This window comes from Pyxicephalus adspersus, chromosome 2 (genome assembly GCF_032062135.1).
Source record: "Pyxicephalus adspersus chromosome 2, UCB_Pads_2.0, whole genome shotgun sequence".
NCBI classification, from domain to species: Eukaryota; Metazoa; Chordata; class Amphibia; order Anura; family Pyxicephalidae; genus Pyxicephalus; species Pyxicephalus adspersus.
Genome location: NC_092859.1, coordinates 52,451,155 through 52,470,469, shown reverse-complemented (window position 1 = coordinate 52,470,469; position 19,315 = coordinate 52,451,155). Strand labels below are relative to the sequence as shown.

The following is a 19,315-nucleotide window of genomic DNA, read 5'->3' as shown; positions in this document are numbered from 1 at the left end:
CATTTCCATCCACAATAAGCCAGAAATGGTGCTGCTACATATTTCATAATTCTCAACATTTGCTCAACACAGCAAAGGCGTGTTTTCCGGTACTCTGGAAACACACATAGGTCTATGGAGGGTCTAATTACAGCACAAGATGGGAGAACCGAGAAATTTAAAAAGACGTGGTTTTTTGGATTCAGTATACTTGGAGTCAGAATATTTGTCTTTGATGTGTAACAACTTTGAAGAAGAGAGTTTTGGGGTTTTACACAGATTTTTAGAAATCTTCTTTTGCTATATGTTGTAAGTTGTGGTGCTTACCTTTTCCCATTCCTTCCCCCCAAATGTTTCCCCCTTTCCTGTCTGCATATCTTTCCAACCCCTATTCTACCCTCACCCTTATAAAGTGAAAGTTTCTCAGTAAACGGGTACTATATTGCCTTTCTCTTTGGTATATGGATTCATTGTTCTGTTTATTGACACTGATGACTTAACCCCCCTACCGGTAATCCCGAGTGTGACTTGGGGTGGATTTTCTATGCAAAAAATGGTAGTCCCGAGTCACACTTGGGGTTGCCTAAAACATAAAAACCCCACCCACCTTGCTCCGGTGTCGTCTCCCGGCGCCCCCGCTGGTCGTTGCAGGTCCTGGGGACACGTCTTTTCCCTCCGATCTCCAGCTGGGTTTCCTGGTGATGCCTGTGCATGCGTCAGTGTGCGCGGGAGAAGCGGCAGGAAATTAAAATAATTTTGTATTGGATTCAATACAAAATAGCTGTATTGAGTCCAATACAAAAAAATCCTCATATATGTACAATTATAGTTTATATATATTATACATGCTACTGTACAGTTATATTACATGTTTACCTATTTTTTTACCTTTTTTTTTACCAAATTTTTATGTGTGTTTTTTTATTTGAACTTTATTAATAAATTTATTAAATATTGGACATATTTCGGTGAGTTATGCCTAAGAATTATAGGCCTACAATGTAAAATAAATTTCTATGCAGAAAAATGTAATGCTTTTTGCGTGGAAATACGGACAAAATAAGAACGCTGGGGGGGTCTATTAAATTATGTACCGATGTTTACTCTGTTACTTGTATATATGGTAATATGTTTCTGTACAGATTGCTGAATAAAAAAGAAAAAAGCAAAAAAGCAAAAAAAAAAGAGTTGACACAAGGGTTGCCTGACTGAAAGAAGAACTGGGAAACAAATAGATTTTCCATATTGCTTATCATCCAAGAGCTGCTGGACTCATGGAGCGCATGAATAGACTCATTAAAGAATCATTACGAAAGAACACCCCGACACATACCTGGGGGTGGGTGAAAATATTTTGCAAGTGATGTTCAACCTTAACAACAGATAACTTGGCAGTTTCACGTCTATTTAAGCCATGGTATTTCATCACCACAAGAGCTGCAACAAGCCGCACTTGAGGTGAAGGTAACCACGGATTGTGGTATCAAACCTACAAGGAGAAGTGATCTTTTCTGGACATGGATATGCCTCCATGGAAACTGAAATTCCCCCTTAAGTGACAGAACACATACCTTTGGTAATAGAGTTGACAAATGTAGAAAATTTTACTTTGCTGTTAGACAAGGCAGGTGAAGAAGCCATAAGCCAAAAATAGTGGGTCTAGTACCTGGTAATAGAGGGTGGAAAAGTATAGTTGAGTCCCAAAATGAGCATCATGCTATTTTCTACTCCGGTGACCCTGTCTGTAAAATGACCGTCAAGAACAAAACTGAAGTAAATGTAATTCAGTGTGATGATGTTACTGAAGGTGGAAAAGTAAAAGCCTATACTGGAAGTAAAAGTCAAAAATGTGAAATTATTGCCTGTGGGGAGGGTAATACTTTTCTAGTGTTATCAAAAGAAAATGATACTCTTCATATATTCCTGCTCACAGGTTATCCCAGTTGGTGTGAGAGCAAATTGGGGAGAGTGGAGACCATGTGCCAGCAATGAGGGAGATACATTTTCCATTGAATGTCTGTGTAGCTTATAGTAATCCAGATGTTTTACCTTCTTTTGGGGGGGGGGGGACACACATCATGCATCCCAGGAGACTTCTAGGGGGGAAAAAAAGCTGATCCTACACATATTCTGTGAAAGCAGAAGCAGACTACATCACCCGATCCTGCACCTGAACAGTGCATGATCGGATGACATAGGCAGAAGTAGGAATAATGATGACAGGACGTGTGGGACCCAATCTAGTAAATCCCTGGAGGGATCGAGGGATCTGTGGAAGTAAAGATGAGTGAGTTTTACTTTAAAAACTTGGCTGTAGCAATTTATAAGAACCCTTTCATACTCATACACAGCATCCAGATGCCTGCCTATCATCATAAATTACCTCTCTATGCAGATGACCTAATATTATATCTTACACATCCCTACACCATCCCTATAGACACATCTACAATATTCTTGCGAACCTTGCAGTCCCCCTCAATCACAATTGCTTAGCGAAGCACCCACTTGAGCCTCATTAATTCCATCCTGTGCTTCCCTAGGGGCATGGGATTACAAAATTTTGAGTTGTATCAAAAGGCTGCAGTGTTGGCCCGAATCGTTGAATTGCTGAGAGACATACAATGCCTAAGCTCAAAATATCTATCTTGGTGGAGCAAGCCTTATTTTCTTTGGACCTCAAGGCTCTCTGGCCAGGGCTACAGTAAAAATGTGGTCATCCTCGGAGCACTTTCACCCTACCTAAAGCTTGGGTTAATGCTTTTTATTCTCACTGCACAGTTTGTATTTTATTTTCAAAATGCCAATAAAAAATAGATTTACCCATAAATAAAATGTTAGACAAAGAAACATATGCATCCTAATTTTTACGCTTACCATGGGCAGAGGGTACCATATCTTGAAGTGACAGAGGTTGCAGCTTGAGTTGCGCGACCTGGACTTGAGTCTGACTTAAGTCACCTAATAAACGACTTGTGACTTGACTTGGGGGATTTGTCCATCGACTTGCGACTTGACTTGGGGATTTTGTCCATTGACTTGCAACTCGACTTGCAGTGAGTCTTCTGTAATACTGCCTTCTCCCCCACCTTCCTTGCATTCTAGGTCCACGGCTTTCTCCTCTGACAGCTGAAGGGGGTGGGGAGGAAGGCAGTGTTACAGAAGCCTCACTGCCTTCCTCCCCGTCGCCTTCAGCTGTCAGCGGAGAAAGCCAAACTTAGTGGACTTAGAATGCAAGGAATGCAGGGGGGAAAGGCATTATAACAGACTAAATACGACTTGTAAACGACTTGATAAATGAAGTGACTTGACTTGGGACTCGACTTGTAAGAATTCTTGGTCACTTGAGATTTGATTTGGGACTTGGTGTCAATGACATGGGACTCGACTTGGACTTGAAGGGTGACAACTTGACAAATCCAAAACACCAAAGAAAGTGATGTCCTCCATCCCGTGACAAAACACCAGAAAGTGATATCTTCCATCCAGCTGACAACGCATGGCTAATGCTTTGTCAGCTGGATGGAAGACATCACTTTGTTTCACATGACTTTAGCACCTCTTACTAATCTGACCATAACTTAGCATTGTGCTATATTTGTACCTCATCCCAGGTCTGCATTTGAAGATAATGATCAAGGCTTCAGCAAACGTTATAAAATTGCTGACTGGCATTTTCAAACCCAGCATTATAATGATTTGTCAAAAGCTTCAGTCTAAATGCTATCTAAGTCATATAAGATTAAAATTGGTAGTTACATCATTTGTTATGTAATGGGTAGTGTATATCTCAGTATATTGTAACTCCATGTTTAAATATCAAATAATAACATTATCTAATTTGGACAAAATGTTTCACAGTTGAAGTTATTTCCACAGCGTTATTTTGTTCCTTAATCAGAAAAGAGTTGGAGCATTTATTTACCATCAGGGGGACACTTCCACTTATCCAGGGAAAGTATGGCTCTAGCGGGAACTAAAAATGCAAATGCACTTGCTTGAAAGAGAGGTAGCCTGGAATACAAATAGTAGTATGTGATTATAAATATGTTTGCCACATTAGGCATGCAACTTATATAGAGCATAATGATGTCTCTACTAAAATACACAGATAAACACAAGATCTAACTAAAGGGTTTAAAGAACATTTAATTATAACACTGTAGTTGCATGGGTCACAAAGTTTTCAGGTGAATCTTAAAATCTGGGAAATTTGTTAGAACAAATTTGCATTGTTTCTTACATTAATGCTAAAAAGAACACTGCACAATTTAAAATTCCACATTTTGAGATTTTGACTATTGATTACATTATCTCCTATTTGAATAGATGCTTCAAAAATAAAGAGAAAGAGCTGCTCGCAGGTAGATAGGTAACAGGTAATCTCCCCATTATCTGGAGCTCAAGCAATCGTGGGCACCCCTTTTCTTTCCCAGCATTGGAACTTTGCTACTACAGATGTCATATCTCATTTTGTCAGCAGGGGTCGATGTGGTAATGTGATTCACATAAAGATAACAAAAATAAATGCAGCACAATATTTACAACTTTATATAGGATCTTCCCCCAAACCTATAAGTATTAGAATTACCCCATGTGTCTGTATTATAATAAACTGCATCTATACTGTAATATAATCAGGGCCAGATTTATTCTTTTGTCTCCCTAGGCCAGCTAGCTTGTGCTGAGACCCACCTTCCCCCATAAGTCACCTTAAAGTGGATGTTAACTATGAGAATAAAGCATTGTGATTAGGCAGGCTCTGCTTCTACTGTAATAAAAAAAACTGACCTGCCTGTTGCCAAACTTTTTTATAACACTGAGCTTAACAATTTTTCTAAATACACTCACGTTTTCTTGCTTTATCCCAGCCACAACATCTTCACCCAGTCCTTCTCGGGGTTCAGTATATTTAGACATCTTGATTGGCCATGCCAGTATGACATAAATCCTGTGCATGCACATGGGAATTCATTCATACCTGGCAGCTAGCTATGCTGGGATTGTACACTGAGCTGCAAATGTGCAAATGAGCTCATTTAATAGGAAAGATTGTGAACAGGCAGGTGAGTTTGTTTTTATTACATAAGGGACATCACCTGTCCCATCTGCAATAGGAAGCCTGGCTAAAGTTTTCAAATTAGTTCATTTAATAGAAAAGATTGTGAACAGGCAGGTGAGGTTGTTTTTTATTACATAAGGGACATCACCTGTCCCATCTGCCATAAGAAGCCTGGCTAAAGTTTTCAGAGAGAAAATGTGGGATATAACAGACATGAGAAAAGATAGAGGGAAAGTGATTTAGGGAGAGAGAAGAGAGCATGTGAAATAGGGGTAGTAAGCAATAGGGAGTATGAAAGAGAGAAAAAACAAATCAGACCCAGTAGAAAAATCCCAGCAACCTACCATTCGAAATACGTACCCACCATCCATCCTACTGATTCAGAATCCCTAACAGATGGGGAACAGGCAGTACCAAATATTTCTCTGACAATTTGGAGAGCCTTCATTTTACTATATCTCACAGTGCCCTGCACCTATGCCAAGCACCAACAAATAAATTCTCACTTCAGTTTCTAGCTGTGCACCCCCTGCAGCTCATTCTCAGTCTCTTCTCACCTACTTCTGTGTATAAACAGGTGTAAATAAGCACACCTGTCAGAATGAAAGACTTACCAGGCTTTGATTGGGTCTTAACTTGAAAAATGTACTGGCCATAAAAGAAACTGAACATGTAGCTGTGCAAAATGAAGGTCTTACTTTATTATCTCCAGAAAAAAATGTAAGTGTGAAGCAGCAGACATCACCTGTATTCCTTTATGTCCTGGCTTCATGTAAATAGGCTTCTTGTAACGTGTGCAGCAGTGAAATGGCTGTGGTCACACAGAGAAATGACAGGTACTTGTGGTTTGCATTTTGAACAGGCCTCAATGTTGGTACACATCAACAACTGACCGTCATGACATCATCCTGGCAAATCATGCCAACCTTAGCCAATGTAGAATTGGTTGACTTCGGCCCTGATTACATTAATCTACTCCTATGCTTATTTAGTCTGCTCCTATAATTCCTAATAATAATGATCTGCACCCATAAGTTCAATGATTTGCCCCAACACTTCAATAAAATAATTTGTTTCCATATGGCATTAGAGTATGATTATATCCCATTTGTCTTCCTAATAATAATATTATGCACTCAAACTTTTTTCATAATAATCTGTCTCAAATTTTTCTTTCTGTATAAATGCATTTACAAAGTTGTATAGAGTAAAACTATGCTATAGTATGTGAAGTTTGTCTAATCTGCCTTATTTGATTTTAATTAGTGTATTTTAATATTGTTATCAAGTCTATGCAGTGTTTATGACATGTTATATTATGGGGTATAGAATTAGTTGAGTCTTTTTTATTGGTAATTTTCAAGCAACCAGAAACTACATTTATCCTGATTCTTCAAAGCACCAGATTGGGAGTAATTTGTTAGCACCAAGAGCACATCAAGATGCCTAAACATCCCTCGCCTATTTCAAAACAGACTTTTCATTGAAAGAGAATCTTTTAAAAGTGACCCTGGTGAAAAAAGGCACCCTGTGAAATGTCATATCATATTTATTAAAAACAGAAAGTAAATCCTCACTTAAATAACAAGTCTGCTATTTCTGGATAAAGTATTCGGCATTCTGGATAAAGTAAAAAACTGTCCAAAAAGATTATTAGCTAAATAATTTAGAATGGCATATAGATGACATTTAAAATCAATATAAACAATAAAATATTTCATACCTAATACCGAATGTTGTTTGGATAAATGTAGTGATCCCAACACAGGTGAATATTGTTCCTATTAGTTGGCTTACTGTTTGTTGATCATTTCCAACACAAAGTGCTTGTGCTAAGAGAAAGGGTATAGCAATGGTCCCACTAAAGCATGTCAAATAGTGCTGCAAGGCAAAAAATAGTGTGTCAGTAAAACAGCGGTTTTAGAGGCAATGGGTAAAAACAAATGGTGGTAGTAGAGGTTAGAGGTGAAACCATAACTTCACAACCACTATCACTATTAGTTACCTATTAGATCCACCTTAGAAAGGTAAACTAACAGAACCTATATCAGAAGAGGAGAGGAAAGCTAGAGTGATTGACCTAATGAATTATTAAAATCAATCCTAAATCAGTAACCTGTTTCAGGTACCTGCTCCTCAATCTAATCCTGATTCTAATATATGTCAAAAGCCTTAGAAAGTTAATCAGATAAGGGACAGAGAAGTGGGCTATGGATTAGAAGGGGTAATTAGTAATAGAGGTGAGACTAGTCATAAAACTATTTCATAGAGGTTTACAAGGCTGGGGTCAACCAAGTAGCTGTCCCTAGTTCAAAGCTTTTCCTTTACTAGTATTTTTAACATTATTATACGGGTATATTCCATATAGTGGTTTTATAATGGTAAAATTAATAAAACTAATAAACCAAAATATCTAGTAGTAGTTGATCAAATTCAACTGGATACAATCTTGTAATGTGGAAAACTTTTTGTTAGGCTTTCAAGATGATAAATCAGCCTGAAAGGTTGCAAAACGTTTTCAACATTACAAGAACAAATCCAACTGAATGAGATTAACAACTACTAGATATACAATGACCTGGGCAAAGGAGAACCTCCACCGATACAAACATATATCACACATATGTTCACACAGGCATTTAGAAATAATTCAAAAAAGGAATGTGATTTCTGTACACATGTAGAACTTAATTTCTTACAACCAGACAGCTGAAATACAAATAATATAGAAAACCTTATTGAAATGATAATTTAATCTGCAAAAGAGATCACAGACTAAAAGGGGAACCCAAATCACACATCACTTTTATGACTGTTCTCACTTGAATTGTTTTTCCACCTTCCAATTCCAGAGGCCATTTTCTTCCCCTTACATGATTAACTTTCTCACTTTTTTTTTACGCTGTTTCCCTTTGTGTATGTGAAGCTGAGGAACGAATGTGGTACCAGAAGCTAGTTAAAAACCTATGCTTATACTTACATTATCTGAGAACCTTTCTATTTTTGTTCTTTGTCTATGGGGTATCTCAGTTTTTATTGCCAAACACCTCACTGTGCAGTTGTTTACTCTTCTTTTCCATGCAAAAATACTTGTTATATTGTTTTTTTTACATATTAAGAAAACCAGAAAAAGAGGTAATGGTATACAACCAGAATATTCCTTGAGATTACAAATATATATATATATATCATATACAATTAGTGAGGAAAGAAGGAGTTAAAAAAGGAAGAATATACAGTGCACATAAATATTCCCAACAAATAGAGCAACAATGAGGGTTAAAATAAATAATAGAATCATAATGTATAGAACCTTGGCAGGACAGCCAACAAAGTGATAAAACCCCCGTACAAAAAAACAAAAGATAAAAAAAATCAGAAGAAGAGATGAGAAGGTAGAAAAGAGAGTGAAAGAAAAACAATGGGTGGGGATTGGTAAATGATAAGGAGGAAAGCAAAACAGTGAAGCAAGAGTTACCCATATAATTATCTATCTTTTTGCCATCCTCTACCACTAGCTGCTCCATATGGTGTTTACACTTTAACTCCACCAGCAACTCATTATGGGTAAAATCAGATGTTTATCTCTAATGTCTGAGGATAACCATTCTAGCAGCTGTACGAAAGTGCAGCAAAATATCTCTCCTAATAGAGCCTAGACATCCTGGGATCATAGAGAGTAGTGTAATGGAGGGCACATTGGGAAAAATTATACAATCAAAACATCTCACAAAACGTGTGCAAAACTGGAAAACCACAAGATATGTAACAAGTCTCAGGCACTGAAGGTGAGAACCAACAAAGATCAAATGGACACTGGTAAGTGTAAGAACGTGTAAGGCCTTTAGCGTTAATGTATATTTGTGAGTCAAAATAAAGGGAGAATCCCAGTTCCTCTTGCCAATGTCTTACATAGATAGAAGTATCAGAATGTGAATTATTGTGGAGAATTGTATACATGGCAGATACCAAATGCATAGGTTTATTAAACTGGAGAAGTAGACTCTGGAAAGAGGTAAAGGAATGATTCAAAGTATGCCAATCTAGGAACAAGGTCAGAAAGGGAGCTAACTGGCTGTTTGAAAACCATGATAACACTCCATTAGAAGAATCAATCTGCAAGACTATTAATGGGGGTACAGGGGCTCCCTACAAAACAGATCCTAAATGATGATATTGTTGGGCCCATGAAAGGAAGTAGGGCACCTTCATTGCTAATGAAAAAGCTGGGTTGTTGAATACTGCAGTAAAAGGTCCAGGTCTAGTGGAGAGTGTTAGTAGAGAGAAGTCTATGCTAATAGGTAAAAAGATCCCAGGAAACAGTTGGAAAAGAATGGACATCCTTAATATGTGATCTATCAATCCAAGGTAAAGAATGAATGTCAAAGTGCCTTGGAAGTGTTACCCATTGCTTGGTCCCATAACCTTGAAACCGGTCAACAAATCTGACCAAAAGCGTTCTAAAGATTCAAGGAGAGATGTGGAAAGGCCAGCTTCTCCCTTAAATTTAGGTCTGGACAACAATTTAAAGGAGATCTGGGGCATCCAGAGGGCCAGGTAAAAATGACTAAACAGACAATGTATATTTTGAAGGAAGGCGTGTGGGAGGGACACTGATACAGTTTGAAACAAGTAAAGAACCTTTGGAACAATGTAAACTTTTAATACATTCATTCTCACAAACCAAGATAGAGGCAAATTGTTATTTTTACAGAGGCTATCTTGAATTCTCTAGAGTAATTAGGTATAATTATCAGCAAACAGTTTTGGAGGGGGGGGGTCTGGGGGAAGGTTCACTCCAAGGTATTTAATCAAGTTTGAACAAACCTAAAGAGGGACATTATGACAAAGATCCAATTGTGCAGTCTATTTACTTTAAAGTTCCTCAAACTTCTCAAAACTCACATATAATTGAAGGGGATAGAGGTATGGAGTGAAAAACATATAGTAGCAGAATATCAGGAAATGATAAGAGTTATAGTGATGCTCTTTAAGAACCAGGCCCAGAATGTCTGGGATGTTGCACAAAGCATTGCCATGTGTTCCATTGACAACACCTATCTGATCCTTTAGGATAAGGGTAGGAAGGTGATCACTGAATCTTTTTGCCAAGATTTTGGAAAACAAGTTAATATCCACATTGCTCAATAAAATAGGTTTATAATTGGAGCATTGAGTTTGGTCCTTGTTGGGCTTAGGGATTAATGAGATATGCACCTTAAGGCTTTGGACAGGAAAGGGGGCATTTGGGATGACTGCATTAAAGACTTTACTAAGAAAAGGAGTGAGGACTTCCACAAATGTCCTATTAAATGTGGAAGTATAGTGTCAGGGCCAGTGCTTTATTTGATGACATATGTAATCTTCTTGCTCCATGATGGAAATTCAATGCAGAGGCTATCCAAGCTTCAATTTTTGGTAGAGCTGCCACATTAACATTATATCACATTATATGGTATATGTGGAGTCTTTAAAGGATGTGTTGAAAGGTAGTCCTGAGATTGTCATGTTGTCATGTGACTTATTAGTATTATTATTACACTGTATTTATATAGTGCTTACATATTAAGCAGCGCTGTACAAAGTCCATAGTCATGTGACTAGTTGTCCCTCAGAGGAGTTTCTCTGCCAGATGAGACAATCCCAGAGTGAGAAGGACCCAGAAGAAGAGGTCTGTCCTATTCCAGGAATCATTCCTGAAATAGTTAATAGTAATGACTCTAAAAAAGGTTTCTGTGAATAATGGTACAGTGACTTATTTACCCAATAGTGTAGATTTTGTGAATGTGACAGATCCATTTTTAGTAAGATGTAAACAAGATAAATTGTATCCTGAGGATTCCAATGGAGAAAATTATGCATCTTGGCATATTATTATTGTTACTAGTATACATAGGTGAATTGTTTGAAAGATCAAGCAAAATGTTTATGACAAAGTATGCAAGGATATTGGTCTTACATGTTAAAACTGATGAAAACATAAAATGTATGAAAACATTTAGGATAAATGTACATACGTAGTTTCCTTAAAAATGTTATGAAAAAACACTTGCATCTCTGTCATTGAAGGACATTATTCCTTTGAAGTGGCATATTGGTATGCCAATCAATCATTATATTTTCTTGGTCCAAATCCTTGGAAGTGGGATGTTCTAAATAATGGTTTAGATTTACCCTGAATAAATGAGTGAATGATTGAATAACCAATGAATGAGAATATGAGAGGTGTGAATGTGACACTGATTGGGTAGGATTTGGGCCATTTATATGGCCATTTTGTAAGATGACTAATGAAGGTTGCAGTGATCCAGTAACAATTCCAAGACAATGGCGCACATGGGAAAGACGGGGGTAAAGTGAGTGAACTGTGGATAAAATATTTATAACAAATATTAATAAACAAGTGTGAAAACTGTTTTGGGGCCTTAAAAAATGAATCCTGGTAAATGTAGTACACCCATAATTAAACTGCATACTAGGTAGTCCCACAGTTATCCTCACAAAGAACTGTGTTAACATAAACATAGTTTGTATTATACAACCAGAGGATAGCAATGAAAGATTTTAGGGTTGATAATTGGGATGAAAGATGTGCTGCATATGTAAAGAATGAGATCTTTATGCTCAAGTTGGGCTGGAGTTGGGGTATACTCGCAATAAAGTAAAAATAGATATCTTGAATACAGCTTTAGGGACAGGTGGTATTGCAATGGGAACATTAAACACTATGGATTTGGAAGTGTTAAGAAACAATTTAAGGAGTCTAGCTCAACATGTAGGTGAGTGAGTGAAGACACAATTAAACATAAAAAATGAAATTGGGAAATCTACAGCATGCTCATATTGATCCTACTGTTCCTTTGTCTAATACCATGAACATGAAATTTAAGCAGGTTAATTGCAGGAAAAAATTCAACTTGCTTTGTCATGCACCCAAATACGCTGATGTTGTCCAGCATTCTAGGTTGGATCATGATCTAATGGTTTATAAGTCAGGGCAGCCTAGAATGATATACACTGATGTGTGCTGGAAAAAATAAATGTTTTTATTGTGTCAGGGAAATCAAGAAAGAATTATAAAGGAACAAGACCTGCAGACCTGCAGTCTTCCCTGGCACCTAAGACCTACAGCAAAGTTTGGAGAGTCACTTTGCTGGATACCTTTATTTTTATTTTGTGTTGCCAACCAGTATGTCGTGTGGGTAGCAGGCTCGCCAAGTCTCTTATATGAGTACAAAATAATATAAGTTCAGGAAATGAACTTGAGGGGGAAATGATATGGACTTTATGATTTTTCAAAGTAGGTATCATAAAATACACTACACACAAGGCTTTTGCCTCACACCAACAAAACACTTTTTTATCAACACGTTTTGTTTTTCACTGTTACCACTTAGATGTGCAAAGATGTGCCTTTTTTAGCATCCCCTGCACTTGAGCTAAAGGGATTTCAGGAAATGTGCAGCAGCCAACGAGCAGCTTGTAACGCCAACGAGTAATTCCTGGTTACTTCATTGCCCTACTAATGGCTGCTAGTCATTTTTATACCTCCCTGATTCCAGGATCTGGTTACTGGATCCTCAGCCTTGTTACCTGTGAGTTGCTCATTTACACTCTGCCATTTCTTGCCCTTTTGGATTCCTGACCTGTGCTTTTACCATGGATTACATCTGTCTACCGCCTGCCCTGACCTGTGCCTGTACCTAGACCATGCTTGTCCGCCGCCTGCCCTGACCTGTGCTTGTACCTGGACTACACTTGTCTGCCGTCTGCCCTGAACATCAGTCTGCCGGAACTGCTGTCCTGCTGTCATCCAACTTAGTACCTGATCTGCATTGTCCCTAAATCAGAGCCCTCTGTCCTACTCGCCCCTGGTGCGGAGAACCTGGGGGCTTGTGGCCTGGTGTGCTCCCCACAGCAAAGTAGTCTGGTGGCCATTAGGGTCAGTAGCCCATCATCCCTTGGGGAGTGCTCTGGTGAAGACCGGGAGACACTTGGATTCCATGCTCCAGGTAATCCTGTGACACCTGCCAGGGGGCGCAGTCCCAACATCCATATTGCCCCAGGTGGATCTCTGGGTTTAGGCTTACAGTTGTTACAATTGTTACAATTACCAACTGACAATTGTTCTACCAGATTTTCAAATATTGCAAATCTTTTGATTTACACTTGAGAAGGAAAATTACTTTTTACTCCATTTACTAGCAGAACCATTCATGAGAAATATACCAAGAAATCTGATTGCATTATGGGGGATAAACATCCTGTACAACTGGTTGAGTTTCTTTTCTTTGTTTAAAATGTTAATTAAGGGTTAACAAAGGGAATGGTCGCCTTGGGGGGTGTGAAGAGATTCACAGGATATCAGGGCCATAAATTGTTTAGGGACATCAATCACTCAGGATTCCTCAAGGGTCACTTATCACTTCAATCTCTAGTTACTTTTCTGTACCCCCTACTTTACTTTGTATAGATAACACTATTTTTTCGGAATAAATCAGAACAATAGCCATTTTTCATTGTTCTCACACGTGTCAATAAAAGCTCCATCTATAGCAAAGAAGTCTCTGTTCCTTTAAGAGAGAAATACATTCAACTTTAACACCACGAGGGTTTATAGATGCAAAAGGATGCCAAGCGAGCATGTGGTGGCTATTAGAAGATACTGTACGTGAGAAGTGTGTGTTTGAAGAAAAAATCCTCACAGGAAGGATGAGGAGCCCTCCAAGTGTCAACGAGCAGAAGATCATGGAGGCTACATTTAAATTATGTCTACAAAAAGGAACAGTGGATTTACCTGAGGATATGTCCACCCTAGGGTCAAAAGCAAAATTAAAGTCTCCTCCATCACTCAATGTGCCCACTGCATAAGATTTAAGCAATGTTAGTAGTTAAATGGCAACAATAGAAGGGTTATGGTTGGGTTGGTTAAGGGAAGCGAGAAATATAATTGTTCCAGCTTAAAATCTTTGGGAAGATGTAATGACCTTGAGGGTCTGAGAGATAGTCCGCCAATTGGACGGGGAGTTACTTATGGTGAAGGATGGAGACACCATTGGATATTGAGTTGGGATTCTCACTGTGAAACTAAGTTGTGTAGGGACAATGATGACAAATAGGGGTATAGGTAGATTCGAAATAGGTTTCCTTAAGTTAAAGGATATCTATCTTTGCTTTATGCATTGTATAGAGTACCTGGGCATGCTTTGAAAGACTGGTAAAACCTTGAATGTTAACAGTTCAGGATTTTATATCCATATTGAAGATAGTGTTAGGGGCATATTGGTGTAGAGGAAACCTCAGAGAGATGCAAGAGACCCCCTGCTTGGGGGAACCGTAATCTGTAGTTGCTCAAAAAAGAGGGAAGAGGGGAGAGACATCTCAAGCAAAAGCCAGTCAGACAAGACAAGACAGGGACCCAACCTCTAGGTAACTGGTCAGCCCAGGGTATGTGAGGAAGATTAGGTACAAATGTCTGGGACAACAAAGAGGACCATTACTTAACAGGAACAAGGAGTAACAACATATTCTCTCCAAAACAGAGGCTCCCCAGAACTAATTTTGGAGTAATAGGGAAAAAAGCACACCCTGGGTTGAGACAACATCCCTAAAATCTTTTATAACCTGAAGGCAGAAACATATCAAAGGGTTCAACATAGTGGTAGATGTCAACCACACAAAATGTAAAGCACATAAGTAAGCAATACAATAATATGCTGTGGATATAAAAACTGTCTGTAAAAGGCAGGAGATGCCATATAGGAATTGAAAGGTTGGAAAATTAGTGGGAAGACATACCAAAGCTGTTTAGGTAGGGAGGGGGAGGAGGAGGGGGAGATACATTTCCATACCCGATGACCAAGCGAAAGAACCCATGTTAGATCTTGCCTTGCAATTCTGGACTGACAACATTGTTTGCTAGATCACCCAGGTTCCCCCATGATAGTCTATCTTCTCCAGTTTCTTCTGAACTTTAATAAATCAGGCTCAAAGAGTGTGTAAAAAAGGAAGATAATAATGTATCAGAGATATTGCCTTCTCTAAAATTTGTGGCACATTTTTTTTGAGGATAACAAAAGATAAATTAACAAAATACAAAGACTGCATAAATAACATGGTGTAGCCCCCTAATTTTGTGCTAGACCTGCCAACAGGAATACAAAATGTGATTTAAAGTATTTTCAACAGGAAAAAAAACTTTATGAATTAGGAAGATATATATTCAACCTAAGGTGGGAACAGTTTGCTGATCTAGGGCAGGGTATGTATGGTTACAAGTACCATGGAAACCTTAACTGGTCTGTTTACATTCCCAATGACATTTCAAAAACTTTTTTTGTAATACCAAAGGTAAAATCTGAAAAATATAAAATATTTGCAGTGACATTATCATTTTGATCAAGAGATCTTACTCAAATATAATAATGTAAGATTAGACCAAGACCATCAACTCATTTACAAATTTATACATGGCAACACATTAAAATGATACAATTTACAGGGATTTGTGATGATTTTAACTCACTAAGGAGTTTCTCTTTACACCAGATGAATAGGTATCACCATTAACTCGATACAGGCTTGGCATACTTTGAAAGATACAATGCTCTAGATTTGTCTAAGTTAATAGTGTATCCCGATACTGAACCATATTGTAAAGTCAAACTTAAAAACCAAATTATGCTTAGGGTTGGCTATGTGTGGTAGAAGATCATCAGCAAAAGCCGTTCATTTTAAGACCTGGGGTACCTACATGGATTTCAATGGGTTTCTCACAAAAACACAATACAAGGAGATAATTTCTTTTTGTATTTTTTGGGAACATTAAGACTATTAAGGACTTTTAAGATCTGCAACATTCCATAAAATCAATTTTAATTCACCTTGATCCTTCTGATAAACCGAGAATGGAAGTCGTCTGGTGGTTAAATGACTAACCAAAATAATAACACATGAATTTGGTCTCCAAATGCCAAGGATTTTATGGACAAATTTTAATTCATATCATAATTAGTATAAAACCAGCATATCAGGTTTATCAGCAGCATATCAGATTTATCAGCAATAGTGCATGTTTTGTCCCACATATAACATACAATGCATAGTTCCCCAATCTCATGACATATTCAATCCAGTATCATTGATTTCGAATTTGATATGTCTTATATTGTATTCAGAATTCTACTAACTGAGCATGTTTTACAAAGACCATTTACTATGCTGAAATGTTAATACAAACATTTTCACAGTAGTATTATGCAGTAAACTCTTCCATCATCTTAACCAATCTTGTTGCAGGGTAGCCATTGAAATGCTAGATATTGTTTCACTGGGAGAGTTGACCAAACTCATTTATTCTCAGTAATGGCATTGCAAAGCTCACCCACAGCCAGCTCAATCAAGGTAGTAGTCAAGAACTAGCCTTTGTAAGATCCCAGGATCCCAATGAAATGCAAATTAGATCATCAACAAATTTATTTTCAAACCTAATCCTCAAAGATATTGTCACACTTTCCTTTTCCTTGCTAAAACGAAGACGCATCTCTCCTGTGCATGCAGGCAGTTCTGACTCTCGCCGTGCCTACGCTAGCAAGCTTTATCAGCTATCAGGAAACAGCCTCTTAATCATCCCTGGCTATTTATCCAACTCACACACTCCACTCAGTGTTCATGCAATGTGTCTCCATTGGTGCCAAGCACCTAGTTCTGTTGAACTAGTTCCTGTATACCTGTTGGCTAATTCAGTGTTTCCTCTGTCCAGCTCCAGCGTTAACCTTTGGTTATCCAGTCTGTTGGTTACCAGCCAACTTCCCTGTGCTGTTCCAGTGTTCCTGTCTATCTGTTGATATTCCTGTGTTACCTTTGCCACCTGTTGCTTTCACTGTATCCTGTGTTCCCTGTGCCTACAGTGGCCCCTGTTACTGGTGTCTGTCTTCTGGATCCCTGGTAATTGACCCCTGGTGTGTGATCTGACCTCTCTTCCTTGCTTCCTGTCTCGACCCTGGTCTTCCTCCACTATCCTCCTGCTTTGTGATTTGGTACCATGCTTCATATTGCCCACCTTGGTGTGACCAAGGACCGCAACCTGGCAGTTACCAGCGGCACAACATCCTAACCATCAGAGGCCCTGCAGAAGACCTGGCTACTGCTTAGATTCTGCGCCTTGGCCTTTCTTAGAGTTCACACCACCTCCTTGCAAGCTGTAGCGCCCCCCAGTGGTCATGTCTCTCCAAGTGTGATAGATATTGTCAAAATATGATAGTCAGATTTTGGAACCGTCAGACTCCAGAATGCCAGAGTTGCTTCTAGGCAGGGGAAAAACAGGTGATGCTGGAGAGGAAGGTTTTATTTGTAAAGGGGCAGTATAGGAGAAGCAAATAAACAATATAAGGGCTGACCAGTGTCTGCATAATCCATGTGAATTCATGTGAACTTTGTATTGTACGGTGAGAGGGCTTGTTAGTGCCACCTCCCTTCTCACTTCTCCTCTCCATGATGGAAATCCTTGCTGTTGTTGCTATTGACAGGTGGCTCACCAGCCAAAGAATCAAACAGTTGAGGGTGCACTGGAGATCTCTGTTAAAATGCATCCGCTTCATGACGCTCTGCCCTGGGAGTCCCAGTGTTTTTAATGTTAAATCACATGAGGATCACAGGGGAATCTCTTCTCCTTGTATTTATTTATGTTACTTTTCATATTGCCATTTAAAAATGTGCAACCTAAGGGCAGTTATTGGATCTGAAAATGAACCTTTCAGATAGTTTTAAAATACAGTTCAAATAAGAATATTCACCATGTGTTAAGCACATTGTATAAAATTCACTTCCCATTTATCTTTTGACCTTGGGTCTAGATTTGAAACATTTAGAAATACCAGGATCTAAAAAACTGTGTAATAGCATGGGTCTGAACTTTTTTTTTTTTTCAAACTGTTTTTATTAATTTTATGCACATACAAATACAACTTTATAACCTTAACCAAAATGAAACAAACATAACGGAGAAAAAATATGGGAAAAAATAAACAGGGGGAACAAAAAGGGAACACTCACAATTCCAATGCTATCAATATCATCACAAGAACATTCCACGACCACACTGTCACCCTGATATATTGGTCATATACCAGGTAGAGTATTTAAACAATTCAAGTATCGAGGCACTGTCCGAACCCGTAAAGGCGTAGATCAAAAACTTGTACCAATGTGTCCAAAACCGGGTAATAGAGTCATCGCCCTGCAATTTAGCGTCCAGCATTTCCGTGTGAAATAGATTTTTCAAGGAGGAGATGACTTGTTCCAAACCAGGGGGTTGTGTTTGTATCCAATTTTGCTTGATTGTGCGCCTGGCTGCTAAAAGACATACATTTGTCCAAGTGCGCACTGAGCGAGGTATATCTTCTACCTCTGAGCCGTCCCAGGAACCAAACACTAACAAAATTGGATTAGATGGTATAGTATGTCCTGTTACAGAGTGTATAAACCTGAGGATCCGAGACCAAAACAGGGTGATCTCAGGACAGAACCACAACCGGTGAGACAGAGAGGCATTCAAACAGTTACATTTGGGGCATTGAAAATGCCATGTCCTCGGCTCTGAACTTTTTTAACATTTTTTTTTAAATTAAAGAAAGTTAGCTATGAAGCTACCTCAAGAGCTGCCCACAATTTAGTCCATTTTGAAAACAAATAAAAACAAAACAGTCCACCTTCTTCCATTTACACTTTGTTTAATTTAAGGAAGCACATTCATCCCAACTCAAGAGCAGGCACCTTTGACCAGGTGGCCTCACAGTACAAGCCCAACTGCATACACACCCCTAAGGTAAGCATATTTCTTGGTCTTAACGTAATAAATTATTAGATGCATATCTGGTCAGCAATCCAGTGCCATAAGCCAATACAGACCAGCGCACTCTGTTTACTCCCTCCGACGTTACCTGCAGCAGCAATGGAGATCAAGCATAGTTCTCCCCAGAGCTTTTTAGCCGGTTGCTCCGCCCGGCTGATTTGAATACCCCGCCCAGCTCTGGGCAGCTCTCATCCTCGGATGCCCGGATCTCAGAGAAGCTGCTCTGTGCCCTCCTGTGCAGCCTTCATGTGAAGGAAACACAGACAGCCCCGCCCCCATCTCATAGCACAGAGCTCAGATTTCTGCCTTAGAAATGTATCCACTGCTAGCTGCGTGTGAATTCTGCATCCTCACAGCTTTGTGTACAAACCTCCATATCTCCTAATATGTATGTCACAATGACCTGTAATTTTCAGAGTGTA

The 19,315-nt window shown here is 38.7% G+C and overlaps 1 protein-coding gene across 3 annotated transcripts in view; it reads right to left on the bottom strand.

The window, feature by feature from the left end:
* Positions 1 to 19,315, bottom strand: part of SLC23A1 (solute carrier family 23 member 1) — a 144,219-nt gene that overhangs the window by 65,906 nt on the left and 58,998 nt on the right. For all 3 annotated transcript variants that reach the window (XM_072400786.1, XM_072400785.1, XM_072400787.1), the window contains 2 exons: positions 6,765 to 6,922; positions 3,905 to 3,993 (listed from right to left, as the gene is read on the bottom strand). In XM_072400786.1, the coding sequence (XP_072256887.1) occupies positions 3,905 to 3,993; positions 6,765 to 6,922 (247 nt within the window). The remainder of the gene's footprint in view (positions 1 to 3,904; positions 3,994 to 6,764; positions 6,923 to 19,315) is intronic.